The 24,601-nt window shown below is 43.8% G+C and overlaps 1 protein-coding gene across 2 annotated transcripts in view; it reads left to right on the top strand.

The window, feature by feature from the left end:
* ctnna2 (catenin (cadherin-associated protein), alpha 2) overlaps nucleotides 1–24,601 on the top strand; it is a 1,881,920-nt gene that overhangs the window by 385,423 nt on the left and 1,471,896 nt on the right. For both annotated transcript variants that reach the window (XM_070866818.1, XM_070866819.1), the window contains one exon: nucleotides 5,767–5,970. In XM_070866818.1, coding sequence (XP_070722919.1) covers nucleotides 5,767–5,970 — 204 coding nt within the window. The remainder of the gene's footprint in view (nucleotides 1–5,766; nucleotides 5,971–24,601) is intronic.

Here is a 24,601-nt window from a genome sequence, read left to right as displayed (position 1 = left end):
ATAGCTGCTTGTATTCTATTAAAAAATGACCATGAACATAGAATTTTAATAGCAGCTGAAGGTCCTCCTGCACGGTTTTTTACTAAACTTCAAAGCAAGTGTATTCACGACTAAAATAATAATTGAAAATCTCCATTATAACCATTTCAACGTTTTTCATTTGAAATGCAGAGAATACTGTTAACATACTGAACTGATTAGTCTAAGAGAATGGGTACACAGAGTTTATTTGCTGATAAATATTTGAAACTGCTTTGTACACATCATTCAGATCCCAGCAGTAAGTTAAAAATTTCAAATCATATTGACTGTTTGTTTGTAAGAGAACAACCTTATTTCCCAAAAAGGCTGGCAATGATGAAGGGTAAAAAGTTGTAATTCTTAAATGAGCTTAACAACAATAACTTGCTTCACTATAGAACTCATTACACGTATAGAGATGTGTCCGAGCATTTCACAGGAGAGTGTATAGCAAGAGCTTAGTGAGCAGGAGGGAGGCGCTGAGGATTGGCGGGAGCCGCAGTTACTGACATTAATGTGAAGGAAAATTTGGCTCATTCAGGTTTTAATGTCAGGTAGCATATGTGGCAACAGCCATGAAGTCCATGGATGAAGGAAGATATTTGTACACTTACCATTGTTTCACAGTTCTTTGTGGTGGTTTATAGTTTAAATTTCTAGGATGAAGAAGCCCGCAAACGGGTATTTTGTAAAAAGATGCGTCGTCTGTTCTTTTTCGGTGACATTGTGAATTAGAATAATGTTCCATCAAAAAGAATCCTGCAATGAATGTCAGTTACCAGGTTGTATCTAAAGATCATGTTAAAGCATAAATCATAGTAAAGGCTGACAGAGACACCAATAATAAACAAAGAATGTCTTCCTTCTCAACTGGATTACATTAAGCATAAACTTCAGCAATAAAATCTTCTTCTACAATGAGATTATATGACAATTCAGTGAAATATATTTCTTCTTTACATTGTCCTTGTAGAATGAGAGGATATGAGTGTAAAATTAATGAATCTTAATGATCTTTTCCCTATGTACATTGATATATATGAATTAGCTCCATTTTGACAAAGGAATCAACATTGACCAGGATGAAACTGCATTAAATATAAATTAGAAATCTGAAAATAAGGATTTGACTCTTATACCTGCAGATATAAGGTTTAAGGATAGTCTTTACAGGAGTTATATTTGATTTGTTTTAAATTGCCTTCATCAGTCATGCTTTCTGTATAAATTGCCATAATGCTTTTTGAAGCTGACTTAAGAACTATTTTTAAAAAAATACTGTTTTCTTTCAATGTAATACTTTCTATGTTTTATGACTTCAAGATGTTAGTTATTAATATACTTGGCTCAGTTGGTAGTCCTCTCGCCCTGGGTTCAAGCTGAAGAAGTGCTGCATTGTAAAAGATATCATCCTCAGATTAGACATTAAATTGAGGTCCTCTCTGCTTACTTCAGTGTTTAATGAGTATGCTAAAAATTCCACTGCATAATTAAAAGAGCAAGGAGTTTTTCAGTATCTTGACCAACATTCCTCCCAAAGTAATACCACCAAAACACATTAGCTTGTCATGCAACTCACTTATATTTTTATATCTAGCTGTGCACAAAATGGTTACTGAGTTTACCTTTATAACAGTTCCTGCACTTCAAAGTAATTCATTGCATGTGAAGCCCTTTGTATATGAAGTGACACGATTTAAATATTCTCTCAGCTCCATGACACTATCAACATTCCTAATCTTCCTCCAGGATAACAGTAAGATTGCAACAACAACTCACCATTTTCAAATTCCCTGGCTTCGGTTTCCTCCTGTCCATGCTTAAGTAAATGATTCATGAAACTTTGCTAAATACTTGTCTTTCTCAGATTGATTCTGTAGGCTATTCCCACTACTCACCTCTGCAACAATACCAGTTTTCCATCCTCTTGGACTTCCTGCTCCCTCTGAATTCCTTTTATGATGTGGTTTTCCTGCCAACATTATTTATTTTTAAGCTTTCCTGACTGTTTTTAAAAGTCTTTTATCTGTTTCTTCATTGATTCTGCAGTCAATTCCCCTCAGCTGCAGATCTATACTACCACTTGTTGGACCTTCATAAACTCAGGAAGCTGCAGGTTCATGCCTATAACTATAAAATCACTAATGCACTGAGGGAAGTTCACTTTGTCCTGACTTTTATGGGCAATGCCATGGAAGATCCATTTTATATATATATATATATATATATATATGTGTGTGTGTCTGCTCTCAAGTCTTCGGGGTGCTTCTGCCACTCTAAGGTCCCTCACCATTCCACTACTGTACTGTCGCAATAATCTTCTTTGCAGTGGTTAGCTCTTTCTTGGCAGTCGGAATCCCTCTGGGAGCCTGCCATGCATCACAAATGATCCTTGGTTCGGTTTGGGGTGGATTCGGAAGGGTGGGCAGAAGTTTCTATGTTTCTATGTCTCCCATCCACAGTTCCAAAACTACTTTGGGAACATATTCTTAATTTAGTGTGTTTCATCCTCTTCCTCCATGTAATGTACATCTTTAAACTTTGTTCCCACTACCTAAGAATGTGCAAACTTTATGTTCATTATTAAATGAACTTTGGATATTGGGACAAGTTAATTTTTATGTTTAAAAATGCTTCAGTGTGGTCCCATGAAATAAAATATATATATATATTTTTTCCAACGATGACTAGCTCCTTTTCAGCTCTTTTGGCCATGTTAAGCTTACACAGAAATCATTTGATCGTCTTCAGAGCAGAAAAGTTAAATCTACATTAGATTGCAATAATAGCCATTTTTAACTGAAGAGTTTTAATACCTAGTGCTGTCATAAACCAAATAATATCTCTGAACAAAAAGCAAAATATTGCAGAGCTCCGAGTAGTCCGCTTGCCTAGGGAGTCTCGTGTCGGGCATGTGGACAATGTGGCCCGCCCAACGGAGCTGGTCGAGCATGGTCAGAATGCTTTTGTCATCGTCCTAGGCAGTCTCTCGGAATCAAGGAAGACTTGCTTCTCAGGTGGCTGTACAGTCCAATGCGGGAATTAAAGTCTCTGTCATCAGTGGGGCAGACAGTGGTTGAAGGAAAGGGAGGGTGGGTGGGGAGCCTGGTTTGCCGCACGCTCCTTCCACTGAATGCGCTTGATTTCTGCATGCTCTCGGCGACGAGACTCTAGATACTCAGTGTCCTCCCGGATGCTCTTCCACCAACTTGGGCGGTCTTGGGCCAGGGATTCCCAAGTACCGGTGGGGATGTTGCACTTTATCAAGGAGGCTTGAGGGCGTCCTTGAAACATTTCCTCTGCTCATCTGGGGCTCACTTGCTGTGTCCGCTTCGAGTAGTGCGCTTGCTTAGGGGAGTCACAAGTCAGGCATGTGGACAATGTGGCCCGCCCAATGGAACTGATCAAGCGAGGTCAGTGCTTCGTTGCTGGTGATGTTGGCATGAGCGAGAACACTAACGTTGGTGCGTCTATCCTGCTCTGTAGAGAGGCCTTGGAGAAGTAGTACACAGTACCTGCCAGTATGTTTGAGGCCTTCTGCAACCAGCGGACACCACAGGGACTGAAGTGCAGGGTTAACATGGGTAATAGTATTATTTAAGCGATAAGATTACTTTGCTTTATGATTTTGTTTTATATTATTTGTGCGCTTCAAAAAAGGGGCCCTTTTGTTTTGTTTTCATTTGATGACAGTGCAGCTTATAGTTTTAATGTAGAAAAGGCATCTGCAGAGAGGGGAAAGGTATGGTTAACGTTTTGAACATTAATCTGAAACATTATCCTTACCTTTAGCTAATGTAATGCTTCTGTTTAAAAAAGGGGCAGACAAAAGGCAGGTAATTATAGGCCGGTTAGTTTAACATCTGTAGTGGGGAAAATGCTTGAAACTATCATTAAGGAAGAAATAGCGGGACATCTCGATAGGAATAGTGCAATCAAGCAGACGCAGCATGGATTCATGAAGGGAAAATCATGTTTAACTAATTTACTGGAATTCTTTGAGGATATAACGAGCATGGTGGATAGAGGTGTACCGATGGATGTGGTGTATTTAGATTTCCAAAAGGCATTCGATAAGGTGCCACACAAAAGGTTACTGCAGAAGATCAAGGTACGCGGAGTCAGAGGAAATGTATTAGCATGGATCGAGAATTGGCTGGCTCACAGAAAGCAGAGAGTCAGGATAAATGGGTCCTTTTCGGGTTGGAAATCAGTGGTTAGTGGTGTGACACAGGGATCGGTGCTGGGACCACAACTGTTTACAATATACATAGATGACCTGGAAGAGGGGACAGAGTGTAGTGTAACAAAATTTGCAGATGACACAAAGAATAGTGGAAAAGCGGGTTGTGTAGAGGACACAGAGAGGCTGCAAAGAGATTTAGATAGGTTAAGCGAATGGGCTAAGGTTTGGCAGATGGAATACAATGTCGGAAAGTGTGACGTCATCCACCTTGGGGAAAAAAACAGTAAAAGGGAATATTATTTGAATGGGGAGAAATTACAACATGCTGAGGTGCAGAGGGACCTGGGGGTCCTTGTGCATGAATCCCAAAAAGTGAATTTGCAGGTGTAGCAGGTAATCAGAAAGGCGAATGGAATGTTGGCCTTCATTGCGAGAGGGATGGAGTACAAAAGCAGGGAGGTCCTGCTGCAACTGTATAGGGTATTGGTAAGGCCGCACCTGGAGTACTGCGTGCAGTTTTGGTCACCTTACTTAAGGAAGGATATACTGGCTTTGGAGGGGGTACAGAGACGATTCACGAGGCTGATTCCGGATATGAGGGGATTACCTTATGATGATAGATTGAGTAGACTGGGTCTTTACTCGTTGGGGTTCAGAAGGATGAGGGGGTGATCTTATAGAAACATTTAAAATAATGAAAGGGATAGACAAGATAGAGGCGGAGAGGTTGTTTCCACTAGTCGGGGAGATGAGAACTAGGGGGCACAGCCTCAAAATACGGGGGAGCCAATTTAAAACCGAGTTGAGAAGGAATTTCTTCTCCCAGAGGGTTGTGAATCTGTGGAATTCTCTGCCCAAGGAAGCAGTTGAGGCTAGCTCATTGAATGTATTCAAGTCACAGATAAATAGATTTTTAACTAATAAGGGAATTAAGGGTTATGGGGAGCGGGCGGGTAAGTGGAGCTGAGTCCACGGCCAGATCAGCCATGATCTTATTGAATGGCGGAGCAGGCTCAAGGGGCTAGATGGCCTACTCCTGTTCCTAATTCTTATGTTCTTATTATGTTCTTTTTCGCTCCAGGTGCTACCTAACCTACTGAGTGTTTCCAGCATTTTATACTTTAATGCCACTTTAGAATTGTGGTAATGGTTGGCATTTGTCCAACCAGTGTTGTGGTAAAACAAAAATAATTTGATCTGTGCCAAACTGAAGTCCCAAAATGCCTCATAAAATTAAAACGGCGTAAAGTGTCACTTGGCAATGGAGATTCATTCATTACTATGGTTGAAGGTCACCCTCCATTGCCTTGGGCTAGTATTATATGCTGCTCTTAAACCATCTGTTCTCTTACTCTATGCCAAAAACAAAAGATATTTGTTTGTGAAACTGGTTCTTTGAGCGTCCCATTGCAATAATAGCCATATAGTGAAGAGATGGAATGTAAATGACAAACACGCTGGGGGCAAGGAATGACCTCAAATTACAAATTGAGGTAAGGACAGTAATGATTTTCCATATAATAACTTGTTTCCCCTTTCTCCCACAATTTACCTTTCAGAACAAGATAATTTTGGATCCTATGCAGTTCAGCGAACAGAGATACAGGCCATCTCTGGAGGAGAGGCTGGAGAGTATTATCAGTGGGGCTGCACTGATGGCAGACTCTTCGTGCACACGTGATGACCGGCGGGAAAGAATTGTGGCTGAGTGTAATGCCGTGCGACAGGCCCTTCAGGATCTTCTCACTGAATACATGAATAATGTAAGTTATATGAAACCAATTTGCTGTGGGGCCTATGATCTTTCATGTCTGTATTCCATACAAATCCTCATTCAGAGCAAACTTCTATGTAGAATTGAATGAGTTGGTTTTCAAGGCTTTGAAATTATTAACACTAATTTATTTGCGACAAAAATGAATTATACAACTAGAAAATTTCTCCCAGAGGCACCAAAGATGTGGTTAAAGGAGTCATGCAATAATTAGTTATTAAAGATGTAGTTTTTGAAAATAGAGAATTAGTAGTAGTTCCAGATGTGGTATATTGAAAATGTCAAATTTAATGGAATTGATCACAGCTGCGAGCAGCTATTTTTCATAAATTTCATTGCGTTTCCATTATAAGGAATTTGTCTAAAGCATTTTCAATTCTTTAATATCAGAAAAATAAATAATTTCTGATCCAGACAGCTATAAGAAACAGCTCAGGAAATGTAACTTTATTTAGTCATTTTTACTGTGCGTTTACAACTACAATGTAATGTTTGTTTAAATATTGTGATGCTATGCTGAAAGGAAAATTCCAACTCCTCTCATACTGACCCTTGAAAAGGTATGCCCCTTGATTTCATTTCTGTAATATCTGATCACTTGCTTTTGCCTACTTTATTCAATTTTTTATTTCTTGACTGGAGACCTATTTAAGTAACGTTGTACAAATGAATTCTTCTTTGGTTCATGAATGATAACTATAAATTATATTTTGTGACCATGCATGTCTCTTGAGTTCTATTATACATTATTATTAATTTAGTTGTAACATTTATGTGGAACAGTGGAAGATCTTAGAGTTCAATAAGAGTGGCGTATCCACACGGTATATGAAAGTACAGTGTGACTTTACCGGTTTCCTTCAATGTTCTTAAACTAAATTAATAACTCGGGTTAACTGTACTTAACTACTGAGTCAGACTCATGGAAATAAGAATAAAAATTGCAGTATATTCCTGGCCATGTTGGAAAATACACTATCGTGAAACTGTCTACGATATTCTCCATTCCCACTTCTACACATGCTTCTTTCTTTAGTTATCTTCTGGTGGATCTATCATAGATCACCTTATTAATGGGAAACTATCAGTGTGATCTTTAATTATTTACTTTTGTTAGCTGGCTGACTAATTTAACACAGACTAGATATACTTCCTTGGTCTTTGCATCTAGATGCAATCAGGGTCATTGCATTTTAAATTCTTGCCATGTTTTATCTGCTGTACAAGTTGCAAAGTCCCAATTGGAGTGTTTCTGTTTTCTGATTGATTTACACAAATATCAATAATATTGACTTTCCACCAAATATCCAGTTGTGGAACAGCTGTAGTGAAGGAGTAACATAGTTCATTCATTCAGCTCTGCTCCTGGGCACGGCCAAGGGTGCCATCAGCCGGTCCAGGCTGCGGGCGGTCGAGGGGGTCGTTCAACCTGACTGCCTGCCTCGCTTCCGCTCTTACATCCGGTCCAGGGTGTCCTTGGAGATGGAGCACGCGGTGTCCACCGGTACGCTTGCGGCCTTCCGCGAGAGGTGGGCACCGGAGGGACTGGTGTGCATCATCACGCCCGGCAACCAAATTTTAATTTGATTTTACGTTTTTAAGTTTAATTTGTTTTAATTGCCGGTGCTTTTAGTGTCCCCCTTCCTTTTTATAGGGGGCACTGGGGAAAATTGTGATTTTAGTGCCCAAAAAAAAAAACCAAAAAAAGAAAAACACAAAAAAAAACAAAAAAAAGGGGGGGGAAAAAAAGGGCCTTGTAAATGTCTGAAGTGTCACCCAGGTCGGGTGGCACCGTTTAATGTTTTATGTTTTGCAGGTGAACTCCAAAAAGAGTTTCATTCATTCAGCTAAATTACAAATCATGCAGAAATTCTTAAATCAACTAAGTCTGTGTTGAAATGATTGGTGTTTAACCAATTAAATTGCTCTCTAATTCAGAATGCACCTCTGAAGGTGATTAAACTAGATGATTAAAAATAAGATTTCTTGTAATCAGGACTCCGAATGAACATTAATGGAGCTGTTTAGTGATGACTAGAGTACATAAACTATTGACCTGAGGTGGGATAGTTCGCATCAGATTCTGTATTAACATATGTAAATCATATCTACTGAGTTTTTTTGGCTAATCTTTTATAATGCCTTTTACAGTACTCTTTTTTTTTTTTCCTCTCCTCCGACTCCTCTCATAAAGACAGCTTTTTTTCCCCTCCCTGGTGCAGGATAGAGGTCAATTGTACAACCCTTGTCATCCTGAGTGAGATCAGCTTACGTAGCACAGACCAGTAGTAGAACTTGGGGCCTTCTGGTATATGAGTTGCATGTCAGTTTCACCAAGTGTCCCCTTGCAAATTTTAACTCGCATTCAGTCCTTGTTTTCCTTTTCCATTTCAATTTGTGCAAACATAAAATTTCACATCGGAGTTCTGACAAAGTAGTTTCCATGTCTATGGACAATATACATATTCAGCTAATGCCATGAACATACCAGTAACACTTTGATTCAACTGAAACAAAATTTTGTTTTGAAGTGTATTGTGGGCTATATACTTTTGTGGAATTTGAGCAGCAACAACATCTTCTATTTATATAGCACCTTTAACATAGTGAAACGTCCCAAAGCACTTCATATGAGTATTATGAGACACAAACGTTGATATTGAGCCACATATGGATAAATTAGGGCAGGTGACCAAAAGCTTGGCCAAAGAGGTAGGTTTTAAGGAGTGACTTGTAGGAGGAAAGAGACCGGACAAGTTTAGGCTGGGAATTCCAGAACCTAGGGCCGAGGCAACAGAAGGCATGGCCACCAATGGTTGAGCGATTATAGAAAATAGGTGCAGGAATAGGCCATTCGGCCCTTCGAGACTGCACCGCCATTCAAGAACATCATGGCTGATCATTCCCTCAGTACCCTTTTCCTGCTTTCTCTCCATACCCCTTGATCCCCTTAGCCGTAAGGCAACAAAGAAATGGCAGACCAATTGAACAAGTACTTTGGTTCGGTATTCACTAAGGAGGACACAAACAACCTTCTGGATATAAAAGGGGTCAGAGGGTCTAGTAAGAAGGAGGAACTGAGGGAAATCCTTATTAGTCGGGAAATTGTGTTGGGGAAATTGATGGGACTGAAGGCCGATAAATCCCCAGGACCTGATGGTCTACATCCCAGAGTACTTAAGGAGGTGGCTTTGGAAATAGCAGATGTATTGACAGTCATTTTCCAACATTCCATAGACTCTGGATCAGTTCCTATGGAGTGGAGGGTAGCCAATGTAACCCCACTTTTTAAAAAAGGAGGGAGAGAGAAAACAGGGAATTATAGACCGGTCAGCCTGACATCGGTAGTGGGTAAAATGATGCAATCAATTATTAAGGATGTCATCGCAGCGCATTTGGAAAGAGGTGACATGATAGGTTCAAGTTAGCATGGATGTGTGAAAGAGAAATCATGTTTGACAAATCTTCTGGAATTTTTTGAGGATGTTTCCAGTAGAGTGGACAAGGGAGAACCAGTTGATGTGGTGTATTTGGACTTTCAGAAGGCTTTCGACAAGGTCCCACACAAGAGATTAATGTGCAAAGTTAAAGCACATGGGATTGGGGGTAGTGTGCTGACGTGGATTGAGAACTGGTTGGCAGACAGGAAGCAAATGGGTACGTTTCAGAATGGCAGACAGTGACTAGTGGGGTACTGCAAGGTTCTGTGCTGGGGCCCCAGCTGTTTACATTGTACATTAATGATTTAGACGAGGGGATTAAATGTAGTATCTCCAAATTTGGGGATGACACTAAGTTGGGTGGCAGTGTGAGGTGCGAGGAGGATGCTATGAGGCTGCAGAGTGACTTGGATAGGTTCGGTGAGTGGGCAAATGCATGGCAGATGAAGTATAATGTGGATAAATGTGAGGTTATCTACTTTGGTGGTAAAAACAGGGAGACAGACTATTATCTGAATGGTGACAGATTAGGAAAAGGGGAGGTGCAACGAGACCTGGTGTCATGGTACATCAGTCATTGAAGATTGGCATGCAGGTACAACAGGCAGTTGAGAAAGCAAATGGCATGTTGGCCTTCATAGCGAGGGGATTTGAGTACAGGGGCAGGGAGGTGTTACTACAGTTGTACAGGGCCTTGATGAGGCCACTTCTGGAGTATTTTGTACAGTTTTGGTCTCCTAACTTGAGGAAGAACATTCTTGCTATTCAGGGAGTGCAGCGAAGGTTCACCAGACTGATTCCTGGGATGGCGGGACTGACCTATCAAGAAAGACTGGATCAACTGGGCTTGTATTCACTGGAGTTCAGAAGAATGAGAGGGGATCTCATAGAAACGTTTAAAATTCTGACGGGTTTAGACAGGTTAGATGCAGGAAGAATGTTCCCAATGTTGGGGAAGCCCAGAACCAGGGGTCACAGCTTAAGGATGAGGGGTAAGCCATTTAGGACCGAGATGAGGAGAAACTTCATCACCCAGAGAGTGGTGAACCTGTGGAATTCTCTACCACAGAAAGTTGTTGCGGCCAATTCACGAAATATATTCAAGAAGGAGTTAGATGTAGTCCTTACTACTAGGAGGATCAAGGGGTATAGCGAGAAAGCAGGAATGGGGTACTAAAGTTGCACGTTCAGCCATGAACTCATTGAATGGCGGTGCAGGCTCGAAGGGCCGAATGGCCTACTCCTGCACCTATTTTTGATGTTTCTATATCTAACTCCCTCTTGAATATATCCAATAAACTGGCATCAACAACTCTCTGCGGAAGGGAATTCCACAGGTTAACAACTCTCTGAGTGAAGAAGTTTCTCCTCATCTCAATCCTAAATGGCCTATCCCTTAGCCAAAGACTATGTCCCCTGGTTCTGGACTTCCCCAACATTGGGAACGTTCTTCCTGCATCTAACCTGTCCAGTCCTGTCAGAATCTTATACTTTTCTATGAGATCCCCTCTCATCCTTCTAAACTCCAGTGAATAAAGGCCCAGTTGATCCAGTCTCTCCTCATATGATTGTCCAGCCATCCCTGGAATTAGTCTGGAGAACCTTCGCTGCACTCCCTCAATAGCAAGAATGTCCTTCCTCAGATTAGGAGACCAAAACTGAACACAATATTCCAGGTGAGGACTCACTAAGGCCCTGTACAACTGCAGTAAGACCTCCCTGCTGCTATACTCAAATCCTCTAGCTATGAAGGCCAACATACCATTTGCCTTCTTCACCGCCTGCTGTACCTGCATGCCAACCATTAATGACTGACGAGCCAGGTCTCATTGCACCTCCCTTTTTCCTAATCTGCCGCCATTCAGATAATATTCTGCCTTCGTGTTTTTGCCCCCAAAATGGATAACCTCACATTTACCCACATTATACTGCATCTGCCATGCATTTGCCCACTCACCTAACCTATCCAAATCACCCTGCAGTCTCTTAGCATCCCCCTCACGTCTCATACCGCTATCCAGTTTAGTGTCATCTGCAAACTTGGAGATATTACACTTAATTCCTTCATCCAAATCGTTAATGTATATTGTAAAGAGCTGGGGTCCCAGCGCTAAGCTCTGCGGCACTCCACTAGTCACTACCTGCCATTCTGAAAAGAACCCGTTTCTCCCGACTCTCTGCTTCCTGTCTGCCAACCAGTTCTCTATCCACGTCAGTACATTACCCCCAATACCATGCGCTTTGACTTTGCACACCAATCTCTTGTGCGGGACCTTGTCAAAAGCCTTTTGAAAGTCCAAATACACCACATCCACTGGTTCTCCCTTGTCCACTCTGCTAGTTACATCCTCAAAAATATTCCAGAAGATTTGTCAAGCATGAATTCCCTTTTCATAAATCCATGCTGACTTGGACCGTTCCTGTCACTGCTTTCCAAATGCACTTCTATTTCATCCTTAATGATTGATTCCAAAATTTTCCCCACTACTGATGTCAGGCTAACCGGTCTATAATCACCCATTTACTCGCTCCCTCCTTTTTTAAAAAATGGTGTTACTTTAGCTACCCTCCAGTGCAGAGGAACTGATCCAGAGTCGATAGACTGTTGGAAAATGATCACCAATGCATCCACTATTTCAAGGGCCACTTCCTTAAATACTCTAGGATGCAGACTATCAGGCCCTGGAGATTTATCAGCCTTCAATCCCATCAATTTCCCTAACACAATTTCCCGCCAAATAAGGATATCCTTCAGTTCCTCCTTCTCACTAGACCCATTGTCCTCTAGTACATTCGGAAGGTTATTCGTGTCTTCCTTCGTGAAGACAGAACCGAAGTATTTGTTCAATTGGTGTGCCATTTCTTTGTTCCCCATTAAAAATTCACCTGAATCCAACTGCAAGGGACCTACATTTGTCTTCACTAATCTTTTTCTCTTCACATATTTATAGAAGCTTTTGCAGTCAGTTTTTATGTTCCCTGCAAGCTTCCTCTTGTACTCTATTTTCCCCCTCTTAATTAAACCCTTTGTCCTCCTCTGTTGAATTCTAAATTTCTCCCAGTCCTTAGGTTTGTTACGTTTTCTAGCCAATTTATATGCCTCTTCCTTGGTTTTAACACTATCCTTAATTTCCCTTGTTAGCCACCTTCCCCGTTTTATTTTTACTTCAGACAGGGATGTACAATTGCTGAAGTTCATCCATCTGATCTTTAAATGTTTGCCATTGCTTATCCACCGTCAACCCTTTAAGTATCCTTTGCCAGTCTATCCTAGCCAATTCACGCCTCATACCGTCGAAGTTACCTTCCTTCAGTTCAGGACCCTAGTTTCCGAATTAACTGTGTCACTCTCCATCTTAATAAAGAATTCTACCATATTATGGTCACTCTTCCCCAAGGGGCCTCGCACAACAAGATTGATAATTAGTCCCTTCTCATTACACATCACCCAGTCTAGGATGCCCAGCAGTCGAGTTGGTTCCTCGACATATTGGTCGAGAAAACCATCCCTAATACTCTCCAGGAAATCCTCCTCGACTGCATTACTACCAGTTAGGTTAGCCCAATCAATATGTAGATTAAAGTCGCCCATGATAACTGCTGTACCTTTATTGCACGCATCCCTTATTTCTTGTTTGATGCTGTCCCCAACCTCACTACTACTGTTTGGTGCTCTGTACACAACTCCCACTATAATCAAGGATGCCCAAGTGACCAGAATTGGAGAAGTGCAGACATCTCAGGGGCGGGGGAGTGTTTTGGGGCTGGAGGAGATTAGAGATAGGGAGGGGTGAGGCCATGGAGGGATTTGAAAACAAGGATGAGAATTTTGAAATCTAAGCATTGCTTTAAACGGGAGCCAATGTAGGTCAGCGAGCACAGGAGTGATGGGTGAGTGGGACGTGTTGCGAGTTAGGATGTGGGCAGCCGAGTTTTGAATCACCTCTAGTTTACGCAGGGTTGAATGTGTGACGCCAGCCTGGCGTGCGTTGGAATAGTCAAGTCGACAGATAACAAAGGCATGGATGAGGACTTCAGCAGCAGATGAGCTGAGGCAAGGGCAGAAACCGGCGATGTTATGGAGGTGGAAATAAGCGATCTTAGTTATGCTGCAGATATGTGGTCGAAAGCTCATTTCAGGGTCAAATATGACACCAAGGCTGCGAACAGTCTGGTTCAGCCTCAGACAGAAGTTGGGGAGAAGGATAGAGTTAGTGGCTAGGGAATAGAGTTTGTGGCGGGGACTGAAAACAATGGCTTCAGTCTTCCCAATATTCAATAGGAGAAAATTTCTGCTCCTCCAGAAATGGATGTCAGACAAGCAGTTTGACAATGTAGAGACCAAGGAGGGGTCGACACAAGTGGCAGTGAGGGAGAGCTGGGTGTCTTCAGCGTACATGTGGAAATTGTCGCTGCATTTTTGGATGAGGTTGCCAAGGGGCAATATGTAGATGAGAAATAGGAAGGCCATGTCATATGGTAGCAACTTACTGTTGTTGAAACTTTATATTCCTAACGCAAATTAATAAATGTCGAGGTATGATTCTTCAGTTAATTTTTTTACATTTGAAGTATGCATAAACTTGGCTTGTATTCCATGAGTTTAGAAGGTTGACGGGTGATGTGATCGAGCTGTTTAAAATGATAGAGATTCAAAAGGGTGGGTACAGAGAAACTATTTTCAAAACTGAGATAAATAGTTTTTATTTAGGCCAGGATATTTAGGGACATGGAGCAAAGGCGGGTAAATGAAGATCAGCCATGATCTGATTGAATGCCGGAACAGGCCGGAAGGGCTGAATGATCTACTCCTGTTTCTATGGGCCCAAGTTTCCACATGATTTGCGCCTGATTTTTAGGAGCAACTGGTGGAGAACGGACTATCTTAGAAATCGCAATTCTCCACATTTTTTTTTTCTGCAGTTCTTGTCAGGTAGAACAGTTCTACTTTGGAACAGAATTTTTTCTTCAAAAGGGGGCCTGATTTGAAAGTTACCACAGTGAAAATGTACTCCAAACTAAAGTAGAATGGAGCAAGTGAAGATTTTTGTAGAACTGAAAAAACCTGTTCTACACATTAAAAAATCAGGCACAGGTTACAAATTAGGCGTCCAGAACGAGGTGGGGGGGTGGGGAGGGAAGTCATTAAATTATATAATAAATCCTTATTTATGCTTATACAAATATTATACAAATAAATCCAACCTGAATAAACATTTATAAGCAAAGAAAAGATTAAATAAACCATCTTCCTACCTGTGTGAAAGTGCTTCAGGCAGGCCTTTCGGGACCGAAGGCTGAACGGGCCGGCCCGAGACTTCGGGCAAGACCCGTCCCCAGCACCAGATTTACAGGTAGGTGGCGTTGGGTTGGGTTGGTCGGGGAGGGGAGGTTTGGTTCGGGTCGGGGGGAGAGAGAGAGAGAGAGAGAGAGAGGAGGGAGGGGGGAGAGGGAGAGGGAGAGGGAGAGGGAGGTGCTGAGAGAGAGAGAGGTCAGGTCGGATCCAGTCCGGGAGCGGGAGTCGGGTCGGGTGGAGGTGGGGGGGTGGGGGGGAGCGGAAGCGCGGGTCGGGGCGGGTCGGGTCCAGTCGGGGGAGCGATAACAGGAGCGCGGGTCGAGTCGGGTGGGGGGGGGGCGCGGGTGTTGGGTCTGGTCCGGAGGCGGAGCGGGTGTTGGGTCAGGTCCGGAGGCGGGGGGGCGGGGAGGGTAGCGGGTGTCGGGTCTGGTCCGGAGGCGGAGCGGGTGTCGGGTCAGGTCCGGAGGCGGGGGGGGGGAAGCGGGTGTCGGGTCTGGTCTGGTGCGGGGGGGGGGAGGGGAGCGGGTGTCGGGTTTGGTCCGGGGGGGGTGGGAGGGGAGCGGGTGCCGGGTTTGGTCCGGAGGCGGGGGGGGCGGGGAGCGGGTGTCGGGTCTGGTCTGGTCCGGTAGGGGGGGGAGCGGGTGTCGGGTCTGGTCGGGGTGGGAAGCAGGAGCTGTCCGTGGGAGGAGCCTTATTCACGCAGCCCCAGTGAGGCCATTCAGCCAGGGCTAGGGGCTGCGTGCTTCGCGCCCCTCCCACACAGTTCGGCACCTGGAGCTACTGCACTTGCGTGCCCACTGTAGCGCGCATGTGCAGAGGTCCCGGCACTGTTTTCAGCGCAGGGACCTGGCTCTGCCCCCCCACAGCTCGTGCTGGCTGCGCCGAGGGCCAGAGGACCTGCAAGTAGGTGGAGAATACCGAGGATATTATTAGGCGCACTTTGTGGCGCGAAAAACTTAGAAGACTACGGACCAAAAGCTGGAAAGTGGGATTTGGTTGGAAAGCTCCTTTTTGGCCGGCGCGACAAATGGCCTCCTCCTGTGCCCTAAATGTTTATGATTCTATGTTAAACTTTATCCTGGAATATTTTTAATGTTTCCCCTTTTATACCTCCTTCCTTATCATTTCCACTTGTTTAAGATAAGGGATTAGTCAGAGGCAAGAATTTCGGTTGGACACTGACATCTGAACCATAGAAAAGTATGACATGATTTCAGAAGCAGAGAGATAGCTGAAATTTAATTGTTGAGATAAATATAGCAAAAATCACAACTTTAACTGCAGCAGTTAGTCACGTAGCTTAAATTCTCTGATTCCATTGAAAGACAGAGGGGTGGAAATTCAATCACGCTTCATTTGGGGCGGTAACCCAGGCGGAGCAATAATTTTATCGCCTTGAAAATGTTTGCGTCCTCCACCCAGAAATTCGTCAGAATTGGCCGAAGAGTTGACAGGGGCTAAATCAGCAGTTGCACACTACAGCTGGCGAGGCCATAATGAATGTTTGGTCAGTAAATTTGGCAGACCCATTGCACATGTGCCGAACTCCAGTTCCGATCCTGGCAAAAGCCAAGTCTTAAAGGCGTGGCATAGTAACATACCCATTAATGTTTTCAATATCACTTGTTTTCAACCTGTACTGTTATGTCTGTCTGCCGCTGCAAACTCGGAGGCTCACGCACCGTGCTCTGTGTAAACGTTGCACTGACTGTGACTTTTGAGGGAAGCACTTCCTCATCCCTTTAAGTCGCCACCAGTTAACGACTTTGCAAGCATGTACCAACTGTTTTTCCAGACATTGTTCTTGGCCATTAAATGAGGTGGCCGCACCTAATTTTGCGACCAAGATGCAAGCATGGGTGTTGCACCAGGAATACGTCATGATCGGAGTGATCGTCAGCAGCCAGGCGCTACTGGTTTGCTTCCTCGGTGACCCTCTAATTAATTTTCGGTTGGGTGCTAAACGCTGTGCTGCTGGTTGGTAACCTCTTGCGCTCCCATTAACGCTCCCTCTGGTCATTAACTGAGGCATTAGGCAACCAAAAATCCAGCCCAGAGTATTTTACTGAGTAGATGAGCTTGAATCTAGATTGAGGACAGAAATGAATATTGGGCCAACTTTTGTGTAAATCTTAACTTTGTTTCAAAAGCATAAAATTATCTGTTATAAGTGATGTCTACATTGTTGCTTACATAATATTTTTCTGTGTTTCATTAAAGAAAAATCACTGATTTAAGGATAATACCTTTGAACTGTGCAAGGTTAATCAATGTGGTGGTGTGCCATAAATATGCTTCAAGTGACAGTATGATGTCCATATCTGTTCTAATCATTGTGATCAGTGAAAGGTGACACCTGGCTGACTCCCAGAGAAGTGCTGAATCATCAGATTGTACTGATTTAGTTAGGTGAGCTCAGACAGTACAATCCATCAATTGATTTGTGTGTTATGCATTACTGACCTAGGGAAGAACCGCTTAGAAAGCAGGTCTCCATCAAAGCAGTAAAGCATTCGAAAGCCTTTGTGTTGCAGTGGTTATGCTATGCTGCTGTGTTATGAAAATAGAAACTATGATTAAAATGTTTTTAAGTCTATCTACGGTCTAATTTAGTACAATATAATATTTTAATACTTTGTGTGAAAGCGGCGGGGATGTTTTACTGTTACTGTAATCTTTAAAGATGCCTTTGTTACCTCTAGACTTGACGATTCCAACACACTCCTGGCTGGCCTCCCACTTTCTACCCTGTGTAAACTAGGGATGATCCAAAACTCGGCTGCCCGTGTCCTAACTCGCACTAAATCCCGCTCACCCATCACCTCTGTGCCCGCTGACCTATATTGGCTCCTGGTTAAGCAACGCCTCAATTAGAAAATTCTCATGCTTGTTTTCAAATACCTCCATGCCTTGCTCCTCCCTATCTCTATAATCTCCTCCAGCCCCACAACCCCCCGAGATATCTGCACTCCTCTAACTCTGCCCTCTTGAGCATCCCTGATTATAATCGCTCAACTATTGGTGGCTGTGCCTTCTGTTGCCTCGGCTCTAAACTCTGGAACTCTCTGCCTAAACCTCTCTGCCTCTCTACCTCTCTTTCCTCCTTCAAGATGTTCCTTAAAACCTACCTCTTTGACCAAGCTTTTGGTCATCTGCCCGAAAATCTCCTTATATGGCTCGCTGTCAAATTTTTAATCTCATAATACTCTTGTGAAGTGTCTTGGGACGTTGCACTACGTTAAAGGCGCTATATACATGCATGTTGTTATTGTTGAATGTGGGCATACTGTAATTTACAATATCTATTTTCCATCAAAGTGTGTGTTCTAATATAGAATTAGAAAACATTTTTTTTTTATATTTGTTACTGCTCCAGCAACAGGAGATTTTGATGGTAATGAGAGGAGTTTGTGTGTAGGTCAAAGCTGATGATCAAGTAAAGATATTTTTTGTACATTGTAATTAAATGTGCCCATGATAAATGGATGTGCATACGAAGTGGCAACTTTGTTGAATAGATCGATTCTTTTTGCTGATTATTGTAATTTTGATGAATGCACACCATTGAACATAGAGGATGATGAATTATTCCATGAATAAACTAACATTATTAGACCCTTTAAAATATATATATTTATTTTTCAAAAAATTAAATTTTTGTTTTAAATAATTAATTACATTCCATTTTGATTAATTTTAAATGAGATGTTTTAAAAAAATTTATTTTAAATATTCCCATTCATACTTATGGTGAGTACAGAATCTACTTGGATTGGATGGGCCGGCCCATGTGATCCCAGGGACGCATGCGAAGAACTTGCGTCCCTGGAATACGTGGACCTCGATGCAGACCTTCGCGTAGAGGCCCAGGACCACAAGTATCGGAGCTTTCCGGACCATCAGGTAGATCTGTGGAAATTTTTCAGGTTGGAGGCATCTGTCTGCAATTTCTGGGCCTATATATTGAATGAAAAATTACAGTTTGCAAGGTTTTAGCCTTTCACATTTGGAGCTTGTAAGTCTTTAAAATTTGCAATACATTGTCAGATTCCTGTCACAAAAGGCAAGGAAATTAATTTTATTATCCAAATCTTTAATGTTAGCTGTTGTCTCCAATGAAACAGCTGTAACTTGATCAATTGTGTTACAATATATACATACATATGAAGCATATTAATATTATTATTCATCAAACTGAAGTTACATGGAACAAGCCATAAGGATAACCAGATATCTGGAAATGAGTAATGTTAAAGTAATTAGAGATAGTACTGTGTTTTGAATCACATCATCAATGACTGCTAAGGATCATTAATTGAGTGCTTTGAATGGTTATCACATCATTAGCTATATGTTAATATACAATTTACAATTAATTCATCCAACAGAGGGGGTTAAATTACCATCCTTTTCTGTATTTCCTTCAATCCAATGTTGGAAACACCTTACATTACCAGAATATGCTGGAAATACACAACAAATCTATCAGCATCTGAAAAGAGAAAATATTGTTTTTTTCTTTTCAAATGCTGTGCATGGACTGTTTTTATTTCAGATCATCAGCATCCTCTCTTTATCTTTACTGTTACTTCAATAGTGAACCCTGCTAACACAATGTTTTGCTTGTTAAAATTTCAGTGACGACTTAGCGGCGGCATTGACAGTTTGAGCTGCGCTCGCTAGCATCGCCCACTTGGTGACATCACTGAGTGTGCAATGCCACCATATCCCCGCATTTGCAAAATTCAGTCTTTTGCCTACTGTAGCGCCTGACGCTGAAATCGGCAGGGGGAAGCAGTCGGTCCAGCGATGATCCCAGGGTGATATTGTCCTTTTGTTGCAGTGGTGGTGAAGTGTGGGTGAATTTTTCAACAGGATTATCTGGGTACGGTGTCGAGTTGCCAATTCGAGCTTAAGTGTGCTGGGGTGACAGGCCCTTTAAAAGGATGATGTCAAAACCGTACTTAGCGAGCCATGGAATCTGAAAGATCAAAGGTCATCCAGCTTTTGATAGACCCTCTGCACTGTTCATAAACATGTTTTGCTTTTTCAATTTAATTTTTCATTTTCAAGTATATATTCAATTTTCTTTTGAAAGTTACTATTGAATCTGTTGCATCACTTCACACCTCTGCATTAAATTTCATCTGCCATGTATCTGCCCATTTCACTATTCCGTCTATCCTCCTGAAGTCTGCTATTTTTAACCAATAAGGGAATTAAGGGTTATGGGGAGCGGGCGGGTAAGTGGAACTGAGTCCACGGCCAGATTAGCCATGATCTTGTTGAATGGCGGAGCAGGCTCGAGGGGCTGGATGGCCTACTCCTGTTCCTAATTCTTACGTTCTTATGTACTATCCTCTTTACCGTTGACTACATTTTCCAAGTTTTGCAAACTTTAAAATTATGTCTCTTTACCCCAAGTCCAGATCATTACTGTATATCAAAGAGCTGACCCTGTCTGAAAAACAATTGTTCCAAATGATGGCACATTTGAGCGTGCAGCACACAGTACAGGTTGGACCTCTCAGTCGAAGCTTACTGCGCACCATTTAGTCATCTTAGCTCAATGAGCACCACCACCCATTGTGCAACATGCGCGCGCTCTGTGGCTCCCGCTCGCAGCCTGTGAGCGTGGGCACCAGCAGAACCCACACTGACTGACAGCCCGGGCGCAGCAACACCGCTTAAAGGGGCAGTCCAAGTCGGGACTGATGCCGGAACAGGGATGTTTCCGGACTAAAGAGTCACGGACTGGAGAGATACAACCTTGAAGAGGACTTATTGTAATTGAAAGGCCGCATTAGAGGCAGCAGCGTGTGGCGGACCGGCCCCAGACTGCAAGACCATCAGCAGGCTGGGGCCATCAGAGAGAGCAGCATGCGGCGGCATACCACTGTAGGACGGGGACGGCTGTGAAGTCAGGTCGCTCATTGCAGTGCGAGCAGGCACAGCAGGAGGGGAGAAGAAGCGGCAAGAGTTTGTAGAAGGAAGTGACCGGGGCCCAGGAGAGGCGTGAGTCTGGGGCCCAGAAGAGGCGAGTGTCCTGGGGCAGCATGGGCCAGCCCACACTGCTATATGTGTGCGCGCTCGGTCTGTGCAGAAGAACTGGTCTCCAGCGTCTTGGGTAATCATTGCCACTAGACCAAAACCTAGTTCTGTCAAGCCCGTGTAGTGGCTGATGTACAACGGCCGCCACATGTTAAAAAAATCCAAGCACAGGCATCTTCCACTGTCCAAGTTGTAGTTCGGGATCTGGAATATTAGGTCCTTCATTGAAACACCAATGAACTCATTCCTTTTTGGCGTGGAAGCAAGTCATCCTCGCTTCGAAGGGACTGCCTATGATGATGATGATGATGACTTCATTGGAGTCTCAGCCAAGGGTTACGTGCTGAAGTCTTTGAACTGGGACCAACTACCTTCTGACTCACCACTAAGTCACGACAGACACCTTGTAGGACCGCATAACTAGCAAAGTAGTTTGCTTAATTTAGTTTTATGAATAATTTTGTGCAATTTTCATGTTAAGAGTTTAAAATTTCAAAGAAAGATTAAAATGAATACAGGTGTTATACTGAGAGATGTATCCATTTCACAATATTATGCCCATAATGCCCACCTTCTCGAAGGCAATTAGGCATGGGCAATAAATGCCAGTGATGCACACATCCCAGGAATGAATAAATAAAATGTTCATTCAATTATGCTTTGCCCTCTAGAATTCTCTGAATCCCACTCTCTTTCTCTATATGCCTCGAAAATAACTCTTGCTTTGACTATGCCATACCAATTTAACTCTTTTCTTATTCGGTGTCAATCTCTGCTTCCAAACACTTTTTCACATCAAGACAATAAAGTGCTTTGGGACATCCTGACGTTGTGAAAGTTGTTATATAGAATCATAGAAATTTACAGCACGGAAGGAGGCCATTTCGGGCCATTGTGTCTAATATGTCCTTACTATACAATACAAATGCACACGAGGCCCATACTAGAGAGAAGGTCACTCACTCTGTGACCAGCAACCTTTATTCCAGCACTGAAGTGGAGAAGATGGGTGGAGCTTCCCCTTTTATACCTGAAAGTCTAGGTTAGGAGTGTCTCCCACAAGTTCACCACCAAGTGGTCAGTGTTCTCACGGTGTACAACTTAGGTCAGTTTAAACATGGATTACAGTGACAGTTGACTACATGACATTACCTCCCCCTCCAAAGTCTTATTGGGATCACAGGTTAAGTCTCTCTGGTGGTTTACGCTCCCTTGTAGAGCGCCTGAGTTGGGGCTCCGGTCGTTGGGCGCTGGCCTGAGTGTCTGCTGTTTGCGGTGCCTCAGGCCTGTCCGGACTGCCCACAGTGACTGGGCTCTCCTACACTTGGTTCCGGTGTTCGGTCACCTGTGGTGGAGTGAACTCTACATCGTCTTCTTCCTCTTCTTCTATGGGGCTGCTAAAACCTCCTTTTTGTTTGATCCACGTGTTTGCGGCAGATTTGTCCATTGGTAAGTTTAACTACCAAAACCATATTCCCCTCTTTGGCAATCACAGTACCTGCAAGCCATTTGGGCCCTGCAGCATGGTTGAGGACAAAGACAGGGTCATTGACATCAATACATCGCACCCTCGCATTCCCGTCATAGTAGTCACATTGTGACCGGCGCCTGCTCTCAACAATTTCTTTCATGGTGGGGTGGATAAGGGTTAACCTGGTTTTGAGCGTCCTTTTCATTAGCAGCTCTGCGGGTGGAACCCATGTGAGCGAGTGTGGTCAGGATCTATTGGCCAACAGGTGGTGTGATAAGCGGCTTTGTAGGGAACCCCCTTGGATTCTGAGCATCCCCTGTTTGATTATCTGCACTGCTCGTTCCACCTGGCCGTTTGAGGCTGGCTTGAACGTTGCCGTTCTGACATGGTTGATACCATTTCCTGCCATGAAGTCCTGGAATTAAATGCTTGTAAAGCACGGGCCATTGTCGCTGACCAAGACGTCCGGTAGACCATGGGCAGCGAACATTGCCCGTAGACTTTCTACCGTGGCAGAGGATGTGCTTGAATTGAGAATGTCACACTCAATCCATTTGGAGTAGGCGTCTACTACAACCAAAAACATTTTTCCCATGAAAGGACCTGCGTAGTCCACATGGATGCGTGGCCATGGCTTGGTGGGCCAGGACCAGGGGCTAAGGGGGCCTTCCCTGGGCACACGTGTTGCACCTGCGAACACAAAGTTCCAGGTCTGCATCTATCCCTGGCTACCAAACGTGTGACCTGGCAATTGCCACCTTCATGACAATGCCTGGGTGCTCATTGTGGAGTTCTCGGATGAACGTCTCTCTGCCCATCTGGGGCATGACTACTCGGTTTTCCTATAGTAGGCAATCGGCCTGAATCGAGAGTTCATCCTTGCGCCTGTGAAATGGTTTAAATTCCTCAGGGCATACACCGTACGTGGCTGCCCGGCCCCCATTCAGGACGCATTTCTTGACTAAAGACAGTAGCGGGTCTCTATTTGTCCAGACTTTGATCTGACGGGCTGTCACGGGTGAGCCTTCGCTTTCGAAAGCTTCAGCAGGCTTGACCATCTCAGCAGCATGCTCGGTTGCCCCGTCGGTGGTGACTAGTGGGAGCCTGCTGAGTGCATCGGCACGCAGTTTTCAGTGCCCGGTCTGTGCCGAATTGTATAGTCATAGGCGGATAACGTGAGTGCCTCTGTATGCGGGCCGATGCATATGCATTTATGGCCTTGTTGTCGGCCAAAAGGGACGTTAAGGGTTTGTGATCCGTCTCCAGCTCAAATTTCCTGCCAAACAAGTACTGGTGCATTTTCTTTACTGCATATACACATGCAAGCGCTTCCTTTTCTACCATCCCGTAGCCCCTTTCTGCCTGGTACAGACTTCTGGAGGCATGAGCTACCGGCTGTAACTGACCCTTGGCATTAACATGCTGCAACACACACCCGACCCCATAGGACGACGCATCGCACGTTAACACAAGTTTCTTACATGGGTCATATAGCGTTAACAGATTGTTAGAGCACGCAATTTGTTATGCTCCATCAAAAGCCCTTTCCTGGCTGTCCCCCCAGACCCATTTGCGACCTTTGCGTAGGAGCACGTGAAGCGGCTCTAACAGCACGCTCAATTTGGGAAGAAAATTACCAAAATAGTTCAGGAGCCCCAGGAACGAACACAGCTCCATCATGTTATGGTGTCTGGGTGCTCTCTGGATCGCTCCCGTTTTGGACGCAGTAGGTCTGATCCTGTCTGCTGCTACCCTCCTCCCCAGGAATTCTTCCTCTGCACTTCGCCTTTTTCAGTCACAGTCCTACCCGGTCCAGTCTGCATAGCACCTCCTCCAGGTTGTGGAGCTGTTCTTCAGTATCGCAACCCGTGATGAGGATGTCGTCTTGAAAAACCACCGTCCTTGGAATCGACTTGAGACTTTCCACATTTCGCTGAAAGATCGCGGCGGCCGAGCAAATCCCGAATGGACATCTGTTGTACTCAAACAACCCCTTGTGTGTCGTGTTGGTGGTCAGCTTTTTCGACTCACTTGCCAGCTCCTGGTCATGTAAGCTGAGATCAGGTCCAATTTTGAAAAACGTTTGCCACCGGATAGCGTCGCAAAGAGGTCCTCCACTCTCGGTAGCGGGTACTGGTCTTGGAGTGACACCCGATTGATGGTGGCCTTGTAATCACCACATATCCTGACCGACCCATCCGCCTTGAGCACCGGCACAATCGGGCTCACCCAGTCACTGAATTCGACTGGCGAGATGATGCCTTCCCTCAGCTGGCGGTCCAATTCGCCTTCTATCTTTTCCCGCATCACGTACGGCACCGCTCTGGCCTTGTGGTGTACTGGCCTGGCATCCGGGTTTATG

The sequence above is a fragment of the Pristiophorus japonicus genome, chromosome 2, assembly GCF_044704955.1.
Source record: "Pristiophorus japonicus isolate sPriJap1 chromosome 2, sPriJap1.hap1, whole genome shotgun sequence".
NCBI classification, from domain to species: Eukaryota; Metazoa; Chordata; class Chondrichthyes; family Pristiophoridae; genus Pristiophorus; species Pristiophorus japonicus.
The sequence above is the reverse complement of the archived record's forward strand: the minus strand, read 5'-3'. Positions and strand labels throughout refer to the sequence as shown.